This window comes from Protopterus annectens, chromosome 15.part0 (genome assembly GCF_019279795.1).
Source record: "Protopterus annectens isolate FY-2018-M chromosome 15.part0, PAN1.0, whole genome shotgun sequence".
Classification (NCBI taxonomy): domain Eukaryota; kingdom Metazoa; phylum Chordata; order Ceratodontiformes; family Protopteridae; genus Protopterus; species Protopterus annectens.
The window spans coordinates 376,204,495-376,230,075 of record NC_056749.1 but is presented as its reverse complement, the minus strand read 5'-3'; the positions used below and the strand labels follow the sequence as shown (position 1 = coordinate 376,230,075).

At 36.4% G+C, this 25,581-nt stretch overlaps 1 protein-coding gene across 1 annotated transcript in view; it reads right to left on the bottom strand.

The window, feature by feature from the left end:
* Window positions 1-321: 321 nt before the first annotated feature.
* The window catches only part of DRP2 (dystrophin related protein 2), a 4,029,288-nt gene continuing 4,004,028 nt past the window's right edge, over window positions 322-25,581 (bottom strand). Inside the window, exon 27 of the mRNA XM_044057116.1 lies at window positions 322-748. Coding sequence (XP_043913051.1) covers window positions 735-748 — 14 coding nt within the window. The 3' untranslated portion in view covers window positions 322-734. The remainder of the gene's footprint in view (window positions 749-25,581) is intronic.

Genomic DNA, 25,581 nt, shown 5'->3' with positions numbered 1-25,581 from the left:
CCCTCATGAATACGTTACATATTTGCAAGAAAAATTATAGAAGGTTACATGTTCCATGGATCTGAACTTTATTTGTAACTGTATCAGTACTTGCTGATTCTACATATCCCTAAACTGCTTCAAACTTCATTCAAATATACTGACATTAGAGTACATCAGAAATTCTTAACAGAAGTACATGCTAATTGTGTACATTAAGCATTTAGGTTATCCCAGACACACTGCAAGACATGTATGTGTACTCAAAGTACCTGAGATGAGGAATATGTTCACTCTTTATTTTTTTAGAACTGCTCAATTCACTATAAAATTGAGTCATAATTTTCAGACAGATATCAAATCTTTATTGATAAATCATGGTTATTGTCAAATGCATACATACAGTTAGTTTATATTTTCATTTTTTTTACCAGATGACTGACCTAGGCCACAGGGGCAAGAGAAAACATATGCTACAGCAAAAATTCATGTAACTAAACAAAAATGTAAAAGATTGAATGTCTAATACTTAAGCAAGATATACATTACATTATTAGAGGAAGAAACATTTGTGAAATCATATCACCATCAACAATGCTGAGGGAAAAAAACTGATGCATACAGTATTCACTTTATATGGAAATATGAATTCCTGTGACCCTTGTATTTTGAGGGATTTTCATCCATTTCAGGACATGAACATCAGACTAGTGCATCTTCCACCTCCTTACGTAGCACAAATGTAGTTTTCTTAGTCATGATACATGTTCTACAAAGACAAGACATCAGTAATTACTGAAGACAATCAATAAACAATGTTTTATAAAACCATACATGCAAGTGTAATTAAATGATCAGTAAAGTTATAGTTAAAAAAAAAACGTTGGGTAACTATACCCTTTCATGTTCCTTTTAACAAGTCAACACTTCTAAATATGCCTAAAGCATTCATTCTACCAATCTGCTTACACACACATTAAATGCAATGAAATGTTTTACAATCCCTAGATTATGGCATGACAGTTTGTTTTGTGATTATTGGAGGGGCTATATTGTTATCATACCCCATTACAGAGATAGCACATAGTGTACAATTGTTTTTAAACACCATTTTATTCTCATTATCATACTGACCTGTAGTCTTCACTTGCTTAGCTACTGCTGCAGGAGCATGGTTTCTGAGGTAGGAAATACCACTGCAGATGGCTGTGAGGTGTCTTCAATTACCTTAAGTGCAATTAGTCACAGCACTGAACTGTGATAAAAACTAACTATATAAATGTTTAAGAACTGGAAATATGAAATTTCAGTAACTTGAAATTAGTCTGAATTACAAGAACATTAGGGGGGTCCACCTTGCATGGTCGTGTGCAAACAGGTATGCAGTTTAAATGTTTGATTAATCTTACTGCTCTTACACCTAATATTCATGTATACTTCTGGTGCTGGCTCATATTTACACAGGTTGGTGTATTCAGAGGTGATTATCTTTCTCTGTCTCGCTGGCTCCACTACCCTGGAACTGTTACTGCCTGAGACTGGGTGATCTACAAACTCTCATGATGATAATGACAATGACAGGAATGAGCTGGCACTGCCATTGAGTATATCAGTGTCATTGGCAAGGGTTCAATTTCCTGCCTGAGTGTTTCTCTTGTAGTGCTGTCATGTCTTACATTCCTTTAATTAATTTTAAAGATGGGGGTATGAGTACATATTTACCTACATTTTGTTATATCATTGTGCTGTATTTGGATAATAAACAGTTCTCAGTATTGTTACAACATGTGAGCTGTTGTCAGTTAATTTTCACATCATTGGCATTAACTACAATTATGATAGCATGTGCCAGAAATTAAATGTCTGATATTTCTTGGAAATGTGAGAAGGGCGAATGTGTCACTGTACCAGATTTCTTGCTGTGTTTATTACTAGGCATATCCATTGACTGAAGTCATTTCCCTGTCATCTCTTTTGTCTGTCATTTTTTAATGCCTTTTGCATTTGTGCTCTGTTCAGCAGTGCAGTGCACAAACACATTTCGCTACCTAAGTGAAAATTTGAATTTAGGCTGCCTTCTGTAGCACAAACATGCCTGCCACTGGAGCCTGGCCATCAGCACTCTGGATAAATAAATTCTACCTATCAGTTAACTTTCTCTGTGGTACAATGTGCATGAGAGGTGAGTGCAGAGAAAGGAGACAGATGATGCAAGGTTTGAATATAGCTGACAGATACTATTACAGAGGGTGTTCAGAATGCCATTTGTCGCAACATTTCGATTAGGAATGTCACAGTAAATGCACATAAGTATCATAAGTATATTTATTGCTAGAAGTGTAGCATTACTGCTTGCTATAGTAGCCCAAAATACTGTGTGTAAATTATGTTAAACATCACAATGATGGTATTTAGTGTAGAATGCGTAATGAGGTATGATATGCAGATTATTTTGTTGTAATTATGACTTATCACATATTCTAAGTATATATTTATGACAGTATATCTTGTAAAGTATATATGTAACCTAACCAGCCATGTATTACTCAGGTCATGCAACTTGATACATCTGAGATGTATTTACAAACACAAATGATCCCTTTTTCATAGAGGTCCAGTCCTATGACTAAAGTCACAGACAGGCTTACATATTTATATATATTCAGTCTAAAATTAGTATACCTCTAATTACTATGCTAACAAATAAGTTATCCTATGGCAGTGACAGTTAATTAGCAAAATGTAACAATTTATCCTTTTTTTTCCTCTTGGATTTGACTCCAATGTGGTACTATTTCTTACCAGTATTTAACTCTCAACATGCCAGTATTTCACAAGTCATACATGTTTTCCTCCAACTGACCATGATTATAATCAGAACCATAAAGCATATAAGTCTAACACTGACCCAGTTAAAGGACACAAGACACCATAATGAAGTTTTGAGGGTAAGGACTAGATACTCACTGTCCTCATGCTGGACAGAGATGTGCCTCCAAGGTCCCCTACCTATCCCCAATCTTGGTTTTCCCTAACCTATTGTGTCCCTGACCATTCCTGTCTGCCATGTATGTCCTGTATGTCTTTGCCTGCTACCTAACCTACCCTACCTACCTGAATTGCTCATTCCTAAGCATCTTCCTCAACATTTCATTCTCACCCAAAAACTAATTGTGCCCCATACATAGTTCTCCACTTTGCATAGACCTTGTCAAACTTGTTTTGGTCAAATTGGCTGTAAAAACGTTCTTCTGTTTTTACCCAACCTTGGTGTGGTGACTGTCCAAAGTCATGACATTGTATATACAATGCTTTATTTATGTTGTGAAGAAGTAAATAGCTATGGTGGTGCCCCACCACCTTCCCACAAATTCTTGTATTATTTCCCTTGTATCCTGCCTTCTGCTTGCCACCTCTATTTTTACCACTGTCCTAGCAAACACCTTTTTCACATGTTTAGTCTGGTCAAAAATAGAATCAGACATAAGACACATGTCCAGAAATGGCCCCTCTAAAATATTTACTTTTTGTCTTGAGTATTTGCACTGAAATTGGCATTGTGCCCTGATGCCAAGTGAGGGTGACTTGCATTTAACTTCTTATGGCAAAAGCTGCTGATTTTAATTTCAGCAGCAATCCGGTTACGTTTGTGTAAATGTGGTTAAATCTGCTGCACTATGGGAATGCAGAATAATTGCACCACTGTTAAACAGTCAATGTAGCAGTTCTTACATTGCTGGATATAATAATGTAGCAATTTCTATGTGGCAGGTTGAGATAATTCCCCAGTCTGTAGACTGATGTTTTCACATAGTGACATGGGTTTGATTACAGCTGTAGGTCAAATTATTTCATGACATTTTATATGGCTATCATATAGTTAGCTGCTAATGTCTGTATATTTCTCTCCAATTAATTATTCCATTAACATACCATTTGAATATGGCAACAAGAAAGTATTTGCAAAAATATTCCATCAACAGGGAGACTTAAAAAAGCACCCTTATCATGTTTATGTCTTAATGTTGTTTGTACTCTCCTACCGCTATAGCAAACAGTTCATTGTACAGAGAACGATGGATTAATAATGAGGAAATACATAACTGTAACACACCATACAGATGGGCCTACATGTACCAGACAAATACTGTTGCTATTGCTGTCTTCGTCTCTTTATTTCTCAGTTCTCCCCTTCTGCTTCAGTAAGTTATCACTGTCCTTCATTTGTGTGATTTAAAGTTTGTGAAACTGAAGTTACTCTGTGGCATGAGGAGGTAATACTTATATCTATAGAAAGATTTTTGCTTACTTTCAAGGGTTGTAATCCATTATTTCGGTGCCTTTTTTGCTATTGTGCTTAGCTATTTATAATCAAGCTAACTGTATGTTGAACAAGCTGAAGAGTTTAATGTACAGCTTGCATTTATGAGGATAATGATGTGTAATATATATATATATATATATACTGTCCTTTTCTGCAATCTGTTGCCTTATTGGAACTATGTGGTGAACTTGGATAATACTCAGGTCAATAGAAGTTTTGTGGAATACTGCCATGGGTTGTATCCAGACATATGCGATAGTGTTTTGAATGTTTGTTATGACTCCTGTGAGCTTAACAGTTGACTACAGACTTTCTTAACACACACACCATTATCCTGCTGCTCTATTAATGTGCTAATGTGCTTGCTCCCTATTGTGAAGACTGCCTTGTACTGATTTTACCTCAGTAATTCAGATGATAATGCAAACAGTAATGCAACATAAATATGTGCAGCAATGAAACATAAACTAATCTTGTATTATGCCTGTATGTGCATTTCTGTCACAAACTCTTCACCTCTTCCCACCCCATCTCTGACATCAAATAAACCTGTCTGATTCCAAACTGCTTCCATCAGCCATGTTTCCACCAGCAATAATGTGCTTAGTCCCTCTTGTGTACCATACTACACCTGCAGCATACATATAAAGATTGCAGAACTGCTACTCTTATGACTAATGTGTAAATAAGCTCACCTGAAACATGACCATACCACATATCCATTCTGTATTGCATCAGATTCAGAGATTGTTGTATGTGTACACTGCTTTTTTGTGCACAGAGCAGCACAAACTACTTCTAATCCCATTCTGACTTTACCACCTGAAGATATGTTTATGCATGCACTAATACTTTGCCATCAGCAGCACAATTAGCTTGCCAGCAGTGTGCTTCAGGCAGTAAGTAAAAACAATACTTAAATAATTATTTAGGTTGTGCAATGTCTATATGTTTTTACTGAATTCTGAAAAAGGTATCTGGACTTGAGTGATTGACTCAATTGAGTAGTCTGTTAATGTATATTTGCACTGTAATGAATGCACATGCAACTGTGTTACAATGGTGGGTAGCCTTTGCACACTTAATCCATCAGTATTATTCTGAAGTGCACTGTCATTCTTCTCTCCAGTTACAACATTTCTTTAATGTACCATTTAAATAGTGCAGCAATAAAGCATTTGCAAAATCATTCCATCTCCAGCAGGGAGACTGAGACAGGATGAGACAAGTGACAGTGGCAGTATAAATGTCTACTATTTCCATGCATTCATTCCAGAATGAACATGGATGAATGCTTGATTGATAATCCACTGATTTACATTTGTGATTGTCACTGACAGCCCATATTGTAAAATAGGTACATGTTCCTCTCAGTAATGAAATGTACATGAATGATAGTGTCATTATATAGGACAACCAGAGTGCTGTTATATTGCCTGTCCCCAGATACATTAATTTGTCCCAAAACCTGTGATACACAGTATTAGCTGTTCCCAATAGTGAAGTTTTACTAAGTTCAAATATACATTTTCACGTGGTTAAAGTCAGACTTCTCCTGTGGTGCTTGCAACTGATCTCTTGATTGTGTAATTAGATAGGCAGGGGTTTGAAATCTCACCATGGGGAATTTGTGTGTGTGTGTGTGTGGGGGGGGTTCTAGAGACAGATAAGTGATGCCTCAATGTCAAATGTGCTGTGTCCACTTCCATTGAGGAGAATACATGTGACTTTGGACACAGCTCCCTCCCCACTTTGCCTCACATTTCACAGAAATGTGGTCTTTGAAACACACTGAGGTGATCATGTTAAAAGTGTGATCTCTCCTCTGAAGGGTCAGACATCTCCTGTAGCATTTGCATTTAATACTTTGTTCTTTAGATTGTGTAAATACAGAGGTCGGACATTAAAATCTTATAGCAGGGAACTTGTGTACAAAGCTGCTATATCAGGTAAATATAGCTTCCTCAGCAAATTTGCTTTATTACCTTCTATTTAGGGGAAGATTTTAATGTGGAAGAGGATGCCCCATCCTCTTATTGCACTTATACCACAAACATCATCTCTATATCTCACTGATGAGGTCATCATATCAAAAGTGGACATTGTGCCCTTACAACTCAGACTTCTCTTGTGGAGCTCGTGGCTAATTCTCTGTTCTATAGATGTGTAAATAGACAGGTGGTTCGAATCCAGTGCTGGTTAACTAATGTGATTGCGTACTGTTGTGTACAATTGTGTCCATCACAATACCTCTTCTGTACACTTCCACTTAGGAGATGTTTTCCCTAGCAGTGGCTTACCCTATAAATTTATATTATACGTATGCAATATGAAATAAACTGTTTTGGAAACACACTATCTAAAATTACCTACATCACTGTGATCAGAAGAATTAACCTTGGTGCTGGCAGTTGATACATAGCTCTCTAGACTAGGTGCAGAGGGGGAAGGTTTGAATCCAGCAATGACTGACTACAGTGCATGTGTGTTTGTTTTACTTTGTAGAGAAGCCTTCTACTGCATGTAGTTGTGTAGTGTTCTTGTGCTTTTCAAAGAGTTTCATTCATGTTTAGAAGAACATCAACTTATGAAAGAATGGTGATGTTATCTATTCAAATATGCACTGTCACAACTGTAAAACAATATCTTGTGTGGCACGTGCAATTCTGGCAGTGTTCTGTATCATGTGATCTCAGATAGTTTGTTCAAATCCAGCAGTTATTCCTTAGACTTACTTGTATCGGTTATGTCTGTGAATGTTGTCAGCCAGCTGCTGTGTACACATATGGCTGGAGATTACTATTATAACAGTTTCTGCTCATTTTCACATAGAAATGCTTTACTGGATAATGATGATGCCATGGCATTCTCATCTGAACTACTAATTATTTTGCTGTGTTATGTGTTATGAGGACATGAGATAATGTTCTACATGCTGTTGCCATAGCTAAGGCATGTGTTTGAATTTGTGATCATCCACACATTGTGCATGATTAACATTATCCCATTACAGTGACAACTGCATTATGCATCATGTGCATTTATGTATACCTAACAGCAGGATATGTTCTGTGAGAAAGAAATGTATTGCAACAAACTTTTAAAGAAATTATAGGCACTCATATCCTTTGCAGCAATAATGTAATGTCACAGCTTTAAAGACCAAAATATCTGAGAACTGTAGCACCATGCCATATTCATTCTTTACAATATCATGTAGCATGTGTTGTCATATAGGCAGGTGTTCAAAACCCAAATTGACTGCAAGCACTGCATGTCCTGATGCTGTTACTCATGTATGACATTCAAAACTGTTATGTCTACAATTACAGTGGGTGAAACCTTCCCAAACCCTTTTATGTCATGCAAATTGTAACACAAATGATGTAATGACTTCACATAGATGGAGCTTTACATTTTGAAGACTTCCACTGTGGTGCATTTCATTTATACACATTTTTATACTCGGTGGTCTTACATAGCTTGCTGTGCAATTCCAGCAAAGGGCAACATCCTATGAATTTACTGACATTACACAAACAACACTGCTTTAAGTTATTCTTCTCTATTTTTACTTTGGAGAAAGAAACATAAAGCCATTTTGTAATTTCCTGCCAGTGAACCAGTTGTATTGCGAATGATGTGGTGCAAGTGATACAGTGTCACATGCATTCATTAATGACTTATATAGCATATCTGTGCATATACAGTATGTTTCAAATCTGGGACAGTGTTCCCATATCAAACAGGAAAAACATCCTTGGCCAAGAAACATGGATATTGCAATGCTGAGTTTTGTGTGAACATTAACATAGTTACCTCCTTGTCATCATTCAGACAAAGTTTTTTTTTCCTGCAGATTATCATCAAATGTCCTTTATTATGCTACACATTAATTTCATGTATTTGTGAAAAGCTCTATTGCTGTCTATTGTGGCACATGCAGTCAGTATACAGCTCTGTAGAGTGTGTAGTATAATGATATGGTTCCAATGTGGTAACATCTGTCGTCACATAACTGTGTCAGACCAGAGTGGCTTGGGCAAAGGAAGTATTTATTGCACAGTTAGAAGGCAGTATTTTTAAGGTGTCACCTCTATGGTAGAGGATCTATACCCATTAAAATATTGAAGTTCTGTATGCCCTTCAAGTGTGTTTGCCATGACACACAGAGTTTGCCTATTTCTGGTGCATCACAGGTTGATACTCTACTTTCTGATACTGGTCCTGGCATGTGTTTGAGTCTGGGAAGATGCAAATGTAGAGTATAGCATTACTTGTTCACAGGCATTATTAATTTCCAAATAAGAATGCACTGTACTACATGTCTTCCTCCAAACATTTATGTTATACTGTACTTTTTTTCCTTCTACTGTATAGCTTCATTGGATATGACGACTTGCTTAGCATGTTTCCCCATATTGTGTGATACCAGCTCATCATAAAATGTGATTGGGCATATATTCGGACACTTTCTTGTTTGTTTGTGTTGCTTACATGCTGTTATATGATGTTCACTCTAATGCCTTGGGAGCATGCTCAGTATAATGCTGGAGACCTCAAAGTACTCCAAGGTCATCAGATCTGTGTTGGCATTTGTCACTTGTGCATTTTGATTGCTATTATATTACTATTTATGATGCACATGTATATAAAAACCATGCTTGGTAATATACCTCCCATCTATGGTTGCCGAATGACAACAAATGGCAAAATATGTCCCTTTCTGCTGTGCATGACACAGGTGCTGTATGGCTCATGCTTTTTTATGGAGGATGAAGTGGACGATACAGCACTATAGTTGGTTATCACAAATACATTCCCTATATATACATTTCATATTGAATAACTGCACTGTATGTGAATAGCCCCTAATACTTCTATCCACTGTCCTTGCTAACTGGTTATCTCAACATGTCTTCTTATTAATATTAATATCAAACTTACTCCTCTTTCTTACAGTATTATGTTGTGTCCCTCTCACATTCATTTTTAGCATGTCTGTTTTAAGTTATGAATAAGGGTAAACAATCGGAATCAGGAGTACTTATTATTACCATCAGTTTTGAGGTCTTTCTTTTGAAAATTTTCCTTTGTGACACCATCACATTTGCATGCATTAACTGAGTACATTTTTCTATTTACCTTCCCTGTGCTGTGTATATCTTTGCTCTATTAACATTGTGTACATATCTCAGTTTCATGTCTGCTGCATCTAAATTCTTAAAACCACTTGCCCTTACCTCATAGAAGCTGTCACTCATGCTTGCATAATACATTTACCTACATGCAGGGACTTTTGTTTACATAGTGTTCACATGCTCCCTATTATTGTTTCATGGCTGCCAACAAAACAGTGCTTCAGATCATGTAACTGTGATGAGCAGCATGTGCAATGCCTACATGACTGGTAGTGAATCACAGAGACCAACTTTACAATGTTTCAGCTACTGTTCTCAAAAGAACAGCAAACACACCCTGCAAACTACCAATGACTGCAAGCTTAACAACTAAGATTGGAGTCAAACCCACAGTCATTATCACACGCTATCTGAAAAGAAAGATATTACTGTGTAGAACCACTCTGACAATCCCTATGAAAATAGTATTCAAACACAGAGTAATGATGTATGAGAGATAACTGTATGGTTTGTTGAATGTTTCCATTATAATGTTCTAGGTCTTGTTCTCAAAATTACAACAATGACACACATTAATAATTATGTCATAATAGCCAACCAACAGGAGAATTAAACCCACAGCCATCACCCTATGCAGTGTGAAAGGCTTTTGTATAGTATGGCTGAATGTTGTAATCAAATGCATATTGAAATCTTCATACTTGGTATATCAATAAAAGAGATCTGCAGCAAAAATTTACAATGAAAACATAATGTTGCAAATGGTGTACCAGTACAATATCGCAGCTGCAGTGTGCGACAATGGATAGTGGAAAGTAAGTCTGCACAGGTTTGTATGTTCGAAAAAAAACATGCGGAATGCACAAGAGCGAATGGTAGTGTGCATTTACTGTTGTGAGTTTGTCATATTGGATGGAGATCGCACTATAATGGGGAACAGGAATTATACCCTCTTCCGCACTGTAGTGCGATCTCGCAGTTGCTATTCATAAGTTACAGGGGGTGTAGGGGGTGCAGGGGGGCTTGCCTCCCTGCAAAATGTGTTGTATGCTACTGGATGTGGTGGAATGTTAAAAAAATAAAATTGGCATTTTTTTCGTTCATTCTTTTTTCTCGGTCACTATAATAACTTTTGACCATGTTTTTTGAGTACCTAAGTACTCGCAACAAACATGTTTGAAAGTATGATAGTAAACCATTGCAAATACATTCTTTTCCCTTTTAATAGCATTTTATACAAAACATCAACAAGCACTTCCCAGAAAAGGTGTTGCACTAGATGACTACAAGGGGGAATTGAACCCACAGGAAACATTACAGCAATCTGAAATCAGCACCTTACCATTGTGAGCTACTTGTCCTATTCCATACAATACTTTGTGCACCAGCACAGTAATAGTAATAGTCTTGCACACTATAAGTATACTACAGTATAGTATAGAATCTAAACAGTATCATAACATGCAACCCACTTCTTTATGAAGTAGGTGTACTCACCTTGGAGAGCTATATGTCACTTTGTCCTCTCTCAGTACAGCTGAACATTGCTTCACGCACTATAGAGACAGATTGCATGTGGAGGTAAAATCAGGTTTAACTGCAGGATATAAATGACTGATGCACTCTAACCTCAGTCTTCCATTGGGTCAGGAGGTCAGGCTAATTGCTTTTCATGTCAAAATAACAGTGATAACATTGCCTTCCCATGCTGTGTGCTTCTCTTCCTAACCCATACTTTTCTAGGTGGGAGTAGGTGTAGTAACATTTTTTTTGTAGGTTTGGTACCCAAATTTACTTGCAAATCGCTATGTACAGCCTTGTACTGAGGACCATCACAGACCTCCTGTTGGATCTTCTGACTACAGTCTTTGTGTAATAGGTGGTAGAAAATCTTGCTTTCCTACACATGCATTTTACTCCACATACCATTTCTGTACTCTAAAAGCAACATTAGCTTCTCCCTTACTTGCAATGCCCGACTAAATGAGAAACTGCAGTGTAAAATGACACATACTTTGAGCTCAAGTATATTTTTGAGTTTGCCAACTGCTGGACAATGATGGGCACTTCTTTGTGTGATGAGTGATAGGACATATCAATATATGAAATGTTTTTAATGTACAAACATGCAAAGTTTGGAACTTGGCAGTCCTGAATGCTGTTAATAAACCATGCACTACAGTGATGACATTTCTGTCTGGTGATAGCTGGAATTACAGCTATCCCCTTGAAGTATGGTGTTAATGGTGCATACATAGTGCTTGCCCACAAGTGTCTACGTAAGTGCAAAATGCTCAGGTTTACTGGGTGCATCAATATGCCATGATGTAGACTCTCAATCAGAAACAAGAATGAGATGGCCATTATTTGCATAATCAGAACACCCACACATGCAAGCTTCCACAACATAAGAATGAGTAAGGCACTGCACCCCATCTTGCTATAGAAGAAACAGTTGTGTGAATCTCTGAATACTTGCTTAGATTAAATAAATATCACTTTGTGCAAAAGACAAACTATCACTTTGTGCAGCATAACTGCTACAATTTACAAGTTCACTTTAAGGATAGCTGTTGTTTACTGGCATTGTAATATATTATCATACATTGGTATAGGCCAAAGGTGTGTCATATGTACGAGATATAGTAACTGCCTCAAAATTGCAAACACATTGTAGATAATAATCTGTGTACTTCATATCACCTGGCACTTGATAAAGTGATGCCCTTTGTGGTTCATGTACCTTGTTCCCAGCTCCATAGCTTAGTCCTTTATTTCATTGTGGGTGAAGTCTGCACACCCCATTATGTCAATGAAATGAGCTATATCCTAGACATCTCACATGGTGCAGCTTCTCTCCTCTGTAGTACATGGGGACCACATATGTTCCCCTCTATGCTGATGCATGACATTAAGAAACTGATGGAGATTTTATCAGTACAGATGCCTGAAATATCCCCACTGTATCCCCAGATGGCCAATGAAAGATCCCTGTAACTAAAAGACATACAATCACATATACCTTGGTAATCACTAATATAGCAAGATGCCCATGAGACTACAGATGAAGTGTACACTATTTGGGCTGGTTACATTTTAATGAAAAGAATCCAGTATAGTAGTATTAAGTAAAACCTTTCATCTTTGTGTCATTGTGTGTTTGTACATAGCCTGTAATAATTCCACCAATGTTTTCAGGATTTTCAATCATCACTGGCTCACCAAATCAGTTTTCTTGGTACCTTGTCACATGCTTTCTCCGAATCTTAAGAATGCCTGATTTGACTCGAGGATCTGCAGCTTCATCTCCATAATCTGTGTTACTGCTAACATTGGGTCAGATGGTCTGTATCCTGATCTGAAAATGAACTGCTTACCTCCCAAATTAATTTTTAGTAAAATTATAAAACACCACCCATTTAAAGTCTCACATTCAGCTGTCCACTGTCACTCAAAACAAGCTATTAGCATTCCTCTTACTCAGCTGTCTCCGTTTTCCAACAGTAATGCACAACACTAATAAACCACTTTCTGTCCTAGCTACCTGCCTTTACTCCTCCTACTAACACCCACTGCTATCCCTCAAAACAATACCTTCCATAATACTCATTCTGACAAGTATTCCTCACTCATGCTTCAGCCAGATCTATTTTATGCTACTATACTATATTCTCTTCTTTAAATTAACCAGGCTATACATATCCTCCATTATTATCCTATCACATTTACTCCTGCAACACTCTCAGTTACTTCCACCTCTTATACATATAATCCTTAAACATGCAATAACTTGCTCCTACACCTGCTCAAACATCGGTATACACTTAAACCTGTCATAGTTCTTATATGTCTTAAAGCTAACATCATAGCTGATAAGGTCCATCTCCCACTCTCCTGTAGTTATTTGCAAACTATCGCTGTCATGCTCACCACCTTTCCATGCATTTCTCCATTCAATTTCAAATCTATTGCATCCAAAGACCTCCACCCACTGTTCAACCAGATTAAACTTTCTAGCCAACCTGGTACCATCACCCATGGGGTAATTATCACTGTGGAGACCACATCATAACTCCACTAAAGCACATCAACAACCTCGGCATGACAGGTATTCCATAATACTTGAAGAATGTCATTCTAAAACATTTCTATATGAAACTTAGTCTCTCCTACTTTCAGATTATTTCTGTCCTCCCTACTTGGGAAAGATTCTGCAGAAATTACTTTCCTTGGAATTCACTATATATATATATATATATATATATATATATGTATATATATATATATATATATATATATATATATATATATATATATATATATATATATATCATTCTATACCACTTTTTTCTCAAACTCAACATGGCTTCAGGACTTGGAGTATAACATCAGTTATCTGAACACTAACTGACAACATCTTCTGGGAATGGACTAAGGACTAATTAATTGAGCATTTTTTTTTTTTATAAACTTCACCAGAGTCTTTGATCTAGTTGATCCCACAGTTCTTATACACAGATCTACTAAAAGTTCATTAGCCCTTTACAAATGATTTTGAATAAAACATGCATCATAAGAAGACCATCTCACTGAAATATGGATAAGAGGCATGTCACTAACTTGTTTCAAAATTAACCTAACTGACACTTCTGAATGATAACTCATCAACTTCGCCATCAAACTCTCTACAGAATAGTGTACCCAAGGGATATACTCTTTAACCTGTCATCTTTTCTACGTACATTAAAACTTCCCTCTTATCTTACTTTATCTTCCTCTAATGTTTTATGTTGATGACATAGCCCTGTTCTGCTACAGTCATTCTCTCTCCAACTTAAATATCATGTTGAATTTCATATCCTTATTCAAACAATCATTTTTATCTCATCTGAAGAAAACAATGAGTGATATTAGACCAAAGTTCACTTCTATCTTTAAACTTCTACAAATTCTCAAACATCTCAATAACACTACTGATAACATCAATACTTTCCAATACATAGTGAATTTAGTTGGTCCCCTTCCTAAATTTCCATCTCTGCATGGACTACACAGACAAAAAGCATTCTATTCTGGACTAATAGGGTCTCCCCTTTTCTTCCAAGGCCTTGTAGGCATTTTATTCTGGACTAAAAGGGTCTCCCCTTTTCTTCCAAGGCTTTGTAGGCATTTTATTCTGGACTAATAAGGTCTCCCCTTTTCTTCCAAGGCCTTGTAGGAATGCCATAGAGTTAATGACTCAGCAAGAATATAGTCTCCTGTTTGCTGCAGCCTCTAGAAGAAATAAATCCACCATTCAAACCATCTGAGATGTTAAGCGTAGGTTCTTCTCTTTCTAACCAAGAAATGAGCACAAGTTTGTGTTAATTCCATAACTGCACTCATGACTTGCTCTGCATTGGAAACTGTAAGTTGTATCACCTAACAGCATACACCTGGGACCGGTTCTGTTTGGTGAAAGAGTTTGTTGATTGGGAGGCTGTTTATAGTATATAAAGCTAATTAGTGATCAACTATTAGGAGACTAAGAGAGAGAGAGAGAGACAAATTGCTTTATTCTTATCTGAGTAGCGGAAGATGGTGTGTATTATGTTGTTACCCTTCTCTCTCTCTCTTTTTTATTATTTTCTTTTAAATACATCCAGGTACTGTTTCATTTTCCCAGTGGAAAACTAATTAATAAGTTATTTATTTATTGACATTTGATTGCTGGAAAAGTAAGACTGGGTAGAAGTCAATTTTCAGTGGAGGCCATGGAAAAAAGCTTGAAATTATTATCTCCCTGGGCCTCTACTGAAAATGGACATGTATCCAGTTAGACTAGCCCAGTTAACAAATGTAAAATAAATAAAAATTTTAAGAACAATAATTTTACAATCTTCAAAACAAATCTGCAGTTTAAATAATTATAACAAATTAGACATAATATAAAAACATTGGTTAAAATCTATACAAGGTATAGGACAATCATTTAAAGTTTAGAGAAATTTTAAACAGTTTGTAGAGAAAGTAAAGGTAAGTTAGTCTAATAGAAATGGGAGTTGCAATATGAAATGAGGGAAAAATGGGCTTGTGGTATATTTAGAGAGAAAGTCTGGGAAGAGAATTTGATATCAGTAAGGAAGTAAGTGAAGAAGGGAGAGCAAAAAGGTGTAAGGAATGAAAAGGTACTTGTTCACATTTAGAGATATAGTTTATCCTGGTTTTGAGCAAAAACAGAGCCAGATTTTAGCTAGGAAGTTTTTCAAAGAGGTTTTCAAAGATTGGATGGGGGTATAGACCTGATGGATACAGGTAAGGAGTTTGAGGCCTTAGCAACCTTGAAAGAGTAAGAAAATGTCCAGCAAATTTGCTAGGTTTATAGAAAGACAGGGGTTTTTGGTCAATGGATCACACTGACCGACTGGAAACCTAGTTGTGTAGAATTGTTTATTAGAGCTGGACAGGCAGATGGGTGATGGAGGAATATATAGGTTGAAGAAGTTGAGTATATGTTAGTTGATGTGGCAGTTCTAACCAATTTAGTTTTTTCAGTGCTATATGGTGGTGGGTTCTGAAAGGAGTGTGTTCTGCAAATTTAGCAACTTTGTTACAGTATTGCACAAGTTTTAATTTTTGTGAAGTCTGGAATTTTGCAGGGATTGGAGTACCGTAAAGAAGAGTAGGGAGGAAATAAGAAGTGGCAAGTGTAGTTTTATTTGCATCAGTGAGAGTTTTTGGCTCTATAAAGCATCCCTAGTTTTTGATAAGTTTTTCTAATGCAGTTTTGTATGTGCAGGTAGAATGTAGGTAGAATGTAGGATCATCCACTATCACCCTTAATAGTTTGCTATGAGAATTGACTTCAATGGTTGTATTATAAAGAGAGGGGACTTTTAAATTTTGTTTTGTTTTTTTTTCCTTGAGAGATGAGTTTGGGGAAAAATTAGTTGTTTGGTCTTTTTATGGTTGAGCGTGAATTGGAAGTTATGAAGCCATGTTTCAGTGGCTGTTAAAGTTTCCTGAGAAAATTTGTGGAGGAGTACCATGTTGTGAGATGTGCAAATGAGAGTGAAATCATCTGCGTATTCTATTAGGATGGCCTGTGGTGTGCACGATACATGGTGCTGGTGAAAATGTTAAAGAGGAGGTGACCAAGGATAGAGCCTAGTGGGGAAGCCGAGGGGACTGGGAGGTAAGGAGAGAGCACAAAATGCCATTTTATTGACTGATACCTATTGGATAGGTAGCTTTTGAACCACAGAAGGGTGGGCTGAGAGAGACCTACTGAGGACATTTGAAGTAGAACTTTGTCGTGACAAGCTGAGTTGAAGCTTTAGACAAGTCCAGAAATAAGGTACAGACTAGTTTGTCATTATCTCTAGCTTTATTGACAGTACCTATTATAGGTTAGAAGGACAGAAGCCATGTTGTGTAGAGGATAGGAGTCCTTCCTGCAGGAGATAGAACAGTAATTGTTTTTGAATATATTTTTCAAGTATTTTGGTGAGGGGAGATAAAATTGCTATAGGTTTAAATTTATTAATGTCTGTTGAATTTCCTCCTTTGTGCAGAGGGATATTATGTGACTTTTTCCAGAGAGAGTGAGAGGGTGGGGAATGTGGGATTCCCGAATCAATCTATTTATAAGGATTGAGAAATGATAGACAATACTATTGGTTAATATTTTTAGGTACTGACTTGGAAGGTCATCAGCTGAAGAAGAGCATGATTTAAGTTTTTTTAAGAGTAGTTTATATAGCATGTGGGCACAGGTTTGAAGGTGAAAGTAGATGTGTTGATATGTGGCTGTTGGGCAGGGTTGGTATTAGATGCTGAGGAATCCTTGGTTAGAGATGTTATACTATCTATGAAATAATAGTTGAATTTTTTTCCAGTTTTAAGTGCTGAGTTAACAGGAGAGGGGTTTGTTCTGAATTTTTGGCCAGGTTGTAAAAAGTAATATCTTTCAGATTTTCCTGGTTAGGGGTCGCAACAGCAGAACTCTGGTCCGCTAATGATTAGCAGTGGATTTTTACAGTGCCGAGTTGCCTGCCCGATGCCCAACCTTCGAAGAAGGCACACCCATTCACGCACTCACCTACCTTCATGTCTGTATACGTCACTCAACCATGGGGAGGACATGCAGACTCCGCACAGAAGGCTCTCCAGCCGAGAATCGAATGGGAGAACCTCTTACTGTGAGGTGACAACACTAATTGCTGCACCATCGCGGTTTGGCCAGGTTGTAAGATTTCTTTAATGGATGTCCACAACTTTTTAGAGTTGGATTCAGTATTATACTAAAAGTTATTACAGTACAGTTTTTGTCTTCATTTATTTGCTTTTTTGTGTGATTGCAATGCATTATCAAGTTTTCAAGATATTGAAGTGTTTTATATTTTTTACATTCTTTCCATGCTTTTTTTCTATTTTGCATTAGAATACTACTCCTTTTGGTAGTCAGATTGCATTATTTGTATTCAGTCTCATCCTTCTAGGAGGTGTAAGTCTATTTAGGATATTCAGAAAAGTTGTACTGAATTCAGTTACAGAATCATGTAAGGGGAGGATTTTTTTGGAAGTTCCAGTTAATAGATGGTAGTGTAGTAATGAACATTTCCGGGTTAAACCTGGGAAGGTTGTCTGTTGTTTTATAAATATGCTGTTTAACAGATCAGTTTATAGCAGAACAAAACAACTAACAAAGAGATACAATTAAAACAGGTTGTCTCTCATTTCCAAAGACTAAATAACTGGCATATGCAGTATAGTCTACTGGTCAAGCAAAAGGGGACAGTGGCCAGTTTAGTAAGAGGTCCTTATAGTGCAGAAATTATTTCACAGACACTTTCAATCACAGAGCAGGCATGTATTGAAATGATTAAAGTTAATATGCAGCAAGGTTCTTCATGATAAATATGCTTACATTAAACAATGGCAAAAGTCTCAGTAAACTTGTAGGTGTAGGGCCTTATGGCAGAACTCCTACAGTATGTAGGTCAGATGTTGTGACCATAGTCTCTGAAATGAAAGAAAGAAAAAGTTAGCTGACTACCTGTGAAACAATATTCAAGGCTTCTACTCATCACCCAAATGATTCATCCTCTTAAGTCTATCAAGCGTGAAACCTTGTCCCACTAGCCTTCAGACTAATCAGGGATACACCAACATGCAACCTTTAACTCTTAACCATTCAAGTCCTCTCCTCCAAGCCCCCAAAACTAGCTTTCAGTAGACAAAGTCTTCTCAGTCTTTGATCTCTAATTGTAGTAATCACTCATACCTTTCCTTAAAGATCATTCCTCTTACAGTTTCTAAATGGATCAAAAGCACATTGTAAAATTCAAGGAAAATGGAACTGTGTGGTCACTCTTTCTCTTTCTGGTCATATCATTTTACTTCTACGTATCCTGCTTTGAATCTACTTTTCTTTGTGATGCTTTCAAAATACCAACTCTGATAGCCACACTGTACATAATGTATGTGTACATTGCTTTCCTGTAATTCATTCTGTGTATTATGCCCTGTATCTATTGTGTTTATCCTCTTGACTGTAACTGAAATAGGTCGAATCGAGTAGGTGCTGTAGCCCAGTTAACCAATAAAAATAAATTAGAAAAAAAACTAAGCAGAGTAGTATTTTTCTTAACCAATCATTCTCTCTAGCACTTCATGTTGGTGTGACAGGAGTTTGGTACATGTGTAAATGTGACAGTTGTAAAGGTTCTCCTTTATTCTTGTACACGTGCACTAGAATGTATTCTATGCTTTTCTCTTTATGCCACTGTTGGCACCATCAGAGGCCATTTCTTCCTTAACTCACCTAACATCTTGATATCTGCTTTGGCTTCATGTGATTCTGCTGTTTTCCCTGACTTCATTTTTCTCAGTGCTGTTCTTAACTTTATTTATTATGCTTTTTTCTGATACATTGTACTATGGTATTGCAGTGGCTATCTTAGCACAGTTTTTTCTATTCCACTTTTTCCTGCATCCCTCCACTGTTTTGGAAACTTCCTAGGCTTCTGCATTCCACCACCACCACTATTCCTAATGTACCTTATTTCCATATCTGGCTCAGCTGTATATCTCTTCTACAGTTTAGAGATGGTGCCATTTGTCTTTGATTACACCTAGTTCCTCTTCTTTCCAAGGTTCTAGAACCCTGGGTATTTACTTGAAACTCTTGTGCTTTCACCTTAGTCAGCTTCCAAGTCATATGTCTGGCCTTTTTTTACCTAAAAATGTACCATATCTGCCCACTGATAGCTTCTGATAGTCACCTGACTGGTTTATGCAACTAACTCTGTCAATGGGTATGACTTTTCAGTGTCTGAGTCTATGCTAATGTTCTTCTTCACTTGCAGCAAGTCTACCTGAGTTGCATGGTGACCACTCTTGTATGCAATCTTGACTGTCTCCTTTAGAAAATCATGTGTTGGTCACCATCAATGGTAAAGTCTAACATAATACTTTTTGTCCTATTTTTCCTGTCTCCAGAACCCAGACAGTCCTGAAATTGCATTCTGACATACTTCTGAATTGTCCAGATTTATACAGAATGTCCAGATTTTTTACTTGTTTTTGGTCTGTTCCTTATAAAATTTGTGGTTTTCTGGAAAATCACTGAGAACTTATTTTTTAAAATAATACAGATATCTGTTTCTCAGATTTCAAATCCTTTAGAAAATGCATGGTTAACACAAAACATTTGATTTTATCAACTTTCTAAGTTTCTAAGAGCAATATTTAATATTCATCCCTATTTTTAGGCCTTTATCATCCCATTATGTTTGGCTTTGTCCACATTTCTTGTGTTAAGATGTTGAGAGGTATGCTTCTGGCTCTTCCTTTATCTAGTGGATCCTACAGCTTTTGCCTGAATGCATTCTTTTTCTCAGTATTACAACTCTACTGTGGGATACTTTCTGTCCTTTTTCTGAATTGTGATTGCCATAAATCTATCACTAATTCCAATGACATCCCTCACTGTCTTCAAATGGCTCTCCCTTATCACAATTTCTAAAACATTTCCAGTCTGATTTCCACCTGAGTGATAGACTCTGAATTTCAAGCCCATGGGTATTTGCTTCACTGCCCTAAGACCTTAACTTCTGGATGCGCAGGATGTTCAGTCTCCTCCTTTCTATCATGTTGACCACTTCCAAGCAGCATCCTGTCAGAGAAGGTATGTTCAGTGTAGGGAAATGATCGTTCAGTATTGGCAGATTTATTGGACTTATATCCAGCTTTTTCTCAAAAGAGCTATCCCAGCTGACTCAGGCTGGGCAACTAGATACAAGTTGGTCAGTTGCTTATTGGCCTATTGCTACTGTGCTTTATGGCAGGCACACGCACTGGCCAATAAAAGCACATAGACATCTCCCACCATTAGCATGGATCCCTGGTATAAGTTGCAGTAGGCCAGGTCCTCAAACCACTTATCACCAGGAAATACCCATGTCTGTTTTGGTGGCAATATGATCGTCACCTATAACCAAGTTTCACACCAACAATTAGGTAGCCCTGACAGTGTTTACTCTATGATCCATGCACTTTTCTCAAAATAATACTGTACACCACAATGGAGGTCTAAAATGATCAGTTTACACAAGGCATCCCTCAACAGACAGCATCTAGGGTCTGTGATGTTGCCCTTGACTCCATTTATTTTTGTCAAACTTAACTGTTTCAATATTTGTGTAAAACAGTTTTTAAATATGTGTATAAACCCTTTATGCTATCTTTATAATGTTACATATATACATATTTATATATTTAATTTATGTGTGTGTGTGTGTGTATGTATATATATATATATATATATATATATATATATATATATATATATATATATATATATATATAGAGAGAGAGAGAGAGAGAGAGAGAGATGTGTATGCGTGTGTTATGTTTAAAATGTGTTGGAATATTGTGTTGCATTGTTAACTAATTATGTATGTGGAAATTATCTCCCAGGGCCTCCACTGAAAATGGGTACTTTTGACCCAGTCAGACGTTTCCATTAAACAAATGTAAAATAAACTGATAAATTATTTATTCTTCCACCCACCAACCAATACACAATTGAAACATCCAGTGTGAAGCACAATACTGTTAATCTTTAATTAAGGTTTGCATTTTTCAAATCTCTGTTTTAGTTTTTTAAAGAAATCAAGTTAAAACCTGATAGTAATAAAATCTAGGAAAAAGGGTTGCAGGTGGTTAGCCATAAAGTGGGTAAAAGGAGAAAATGAGAGATGAGAAGTGGGGATCCAAAGTAGTTTATCTGAACAATGGAAGACAGTAAAGTTTATTAAAGATGAGCAGCCCAGATGGCTGAGAGTTAAAAAGGAATAGTGTTAAGCTCTTTCTATGTATAAAGTACAGAGAAGCCTGAAGTTTTTAAAGAATAGAGAACCTGCAGGCAAAAAATGAAAGAGAGAGAGAGAAAGAATAATAGAAAAATTATTTCAATGTTGTGTTAGACATGCAAAGTGATACAAAATGTGAAGCGGTAAAATTTCACTGGATCAGTCAAAGAGCCTTAGCTGAGGGGATGAGATGAGAAATTGCTGGATGTGTGCCAAAGGATAAGAGCAGGAGTGAAGAGAAACATTCAGTACATTAGGCTGGATAGGTTACTGCTGGATGAGAAAACATTTGAAAAAATCACAAGTGTCTACAGGAAAGAAAGGAACGTGTCAGTTTGTGAACCTGTAATAGAACTGGGAAAATTTCAGAGGCATGATTGGAATTTACTAATCAAACAGATTAAAAGTTGCCTAAATCTGATAATCAGGTGGGGTAGAAATTCCTTGGTACAGAAATGTTATGGACAGGAAAAGGAATCTGAAAAGATTAATGCTATGGGAGGTAATGGTGCTACAGAATATGCTTAGGGATTTGCAATGAGACGAACAGGTATAACCAGTAGTCCAGGTTATGAATGGGGTAGATTTTCATAGTAGTCACTCTCCCCCACTCACACTGCACTGAGCTCTACTTAATACTACTATAGTATATTCTCTTTATTCAATGTTAACCATCCCATACATATCCTCCATCTTCCCTCCACTACCATATTCTAGTGCACTTACCACTGCAGCTCCCTCTGTTTCTAACACATTATTAACATAGATACTTGCCCAGACAAACTTACAACAGTCATAATCAGGAGGGTCCTACTAGCTAAGGTGTATCTCTGTCTTCTGCATACTACTAAATGTGCAAAGTATAAGAAACAAAGCAGCAGATTAATGCTTTCATTATTTTATATTATAAGACTGATTTATTGGTTATTAAAGAATCATGGGTCAGGGCCTACAATCCATCCTTACACCGTTTATTCCCTGCTTACAACTACTTTATTGCCCTAAGACCTGGATCAAGACAAAGAGGAGGAACTCTACTTTTGGACAAATCACACTTAAGCTTCCAGCTACTTGCTTAAGGAAACACTGACATATTTGAGAGATGGATGTCAAGAAATTCTTGGCATCCCTGTCAAGAACACATAATAAAGTGTTATATTTGGAAACTTTATTATAATTCTTTGTACTGCATGGAGATTTATTTGCTCCATATACTACTAATTACAAAAAAAAAAAAAAAAAAAAGCTGTAAGAGTTTTGCCGGCTTTCAAAGTCATAAAGCACTTAAAGATTGATGTCAGAAAGACAGCGTAACACTTCTGATGCCTCTCAATTGTCCAGATTTATGCAGCATGTCCAAATGATTGCCTCATGTTTGGTCTATTCCTCATAAAATATGTGGTTTTCTGAGAAATCACCCAGGATTGAACTCACTAAATAATTACATATATTTGAGTTTCACACTTATTATCCTTCAGAAAATGCAGGCTGGGGGCATGGCTAGGATGTAGACTGGTTGGCAGCATCTTTTCTCAGCTCTGCACTCAAAAGATATTTCTGACAGGAATTTTTAAAAACTAGATATTGTAGACAAACCTATTTTGTTGAATTACTTCTACTAATATCACTAGAAGTCTACAATGCAAAAAATTTGGCTTTAAACATTATTTTTCCTGTCAAAAACAAGAAGGAAGGTATCTGAATCTACTGAAAATGAGCTTTTCTAAGCATACCACACAGGACCAGATGATGAAAAAGGAGATACAGTCTTTATTAAATGCTATACAAGACTTGTCAGTGAAATTTGACAAAATGAATACCAAACTGGACACTTTTGAGGAGAGATCTACAAAACAAATACAGCAACTACAAGAAATAATGATGCAACAGAAGTCTCAAATAGCTGACATAGTGAGATCCTTAAATGATACTGAGGGCAGACTCTCAGAACAAGATCTTCAGCTATATTTTTTATCACAACAAAATGCTTCATTACAAAATAAAATAGTGGATCTAGAGAACAGGTCCAGACGAAATAACCTTCGCATCTATGGGCTACCAGAGAAAACAGAGGGAGATAACATGGTGACTTTCCTTACTACCTGGTTACCAGAAGTTTTAAAATTGCCTGAAGCTCTTTCTTATGGAATTGAAAGAGCCCACAGATCCTTAAGAGCTGCTTCATCAACCATCAAATCAAAAAATCACCCGAGATCAATAATAATAAAGTTTTTTTCATCACAGGACAAGGAACGTATTTTAAAAACAGCATGGTCAACTTCTCCAGTTAAATACAAAGACAACATAATCAGATTTGATAATGATTATTATGCTGGGGTTATAACTGCAAGAAAAGAATGTCTCCCTCTGATAAAGGAATTGAAAAAAAGACAACTTAAAGTCCACTTGCTGTTCCCTGCAAGAATAAAAATATTTTTTACTGAAGGTCCTAAAACTTTTGACACTCTGCAAGCAACAGTTTCTTATCTTTCAGCTAATAAAACCTTGGATAATGTGGAAGAAATGGATTTCTCCCAATTTGGGGTTAAGCGTCACTTAGAAAAAAATGAATGGAGCACTGCTGACAAGAAGAAGAAGAAACGATAAAAGACATATGAAAAACACAAACATTATTGTCTTCTATTTGCTCTGTAAGGCAAAAAAGTTCTTTGAAAGCATTCACGCTTTATACATGTGTCAGTCTTTGAAACAATATAAATACAAGATAAGCAGGACATTTTAAGCAAGGTAACATATCTTTCTCTAGTACAGTATAAATACTTACAGTCATGATTTTTCTAACTCTAAATGATGTTTAGATAGTTCATTTATAAATTACCTGCCTTTTACTGCTAGTATAGAATATGATGTATTTACACTGACATATTAATGTGGTGTGTTTAAATGAGCATGATTCCTTTTTATATTATTTACACTAAGCTGCATGAAATATCTAAACTGATGTATTTAATACACATAATAATATATAAAAACTGATAGTAATAACTGTCAAAAAGTGCCTTGAAAAGTAATTATCTATTCTTTGATGCTAAAAGTGCCTTTTGACTAACAAACAACTGATTGGCTTGTATATCTGCCCTTAATGTTAAGAAAACTAATAGAAGTTTAATGAGCTGGTGTTCAGTTTAAAAAAGCCCTAAAAACTTCACTTACTTTGTTTTTGTCTTCCCGCCATAGTCACGAGCTGGGAACTCTTATTTTACCACCCCTGAATGAAGGTTCTTCAGTTAGAATCCATTACAGTGTGTTAAACCTTCTAACAGCACAAAATGAAAGTAAACAGTCATGAGTGATGTCAGCACTAAAACAAGACAGTATGGGTGTGGTGTCAGCTCCTAAGCTACTTAAAGTAACCAGCACACTATTTATGAGATGGCAAAGTGCTTTTACAGTTTTAACAAATATTAAAAGTACACTGAAGTACCTAATGAATTTAGAAAGTATCAACACATACATGACATTTTATTATATTGTAATATGTTATTAACTTTCAATTGTATACATAAACAGCACACAGAGCTTAAAAAGAAGTATATAACTTGGAAGAAACTGTATGAATAGTTAACACATACAGACTTTACTATAATCTTTTCTGATAAGATCACCCATGTAAATTACTATAATTTAACTTAATTTTATAAAAATGTAATATATTTAAGTCCTTGACTGGAACTATATAACATATTTGTAAACACACTGCAGCTAGTGTACTCAACCTTAAGAATAGTAAGTCAATTAAGGTTCATGAATGTAGCTATGT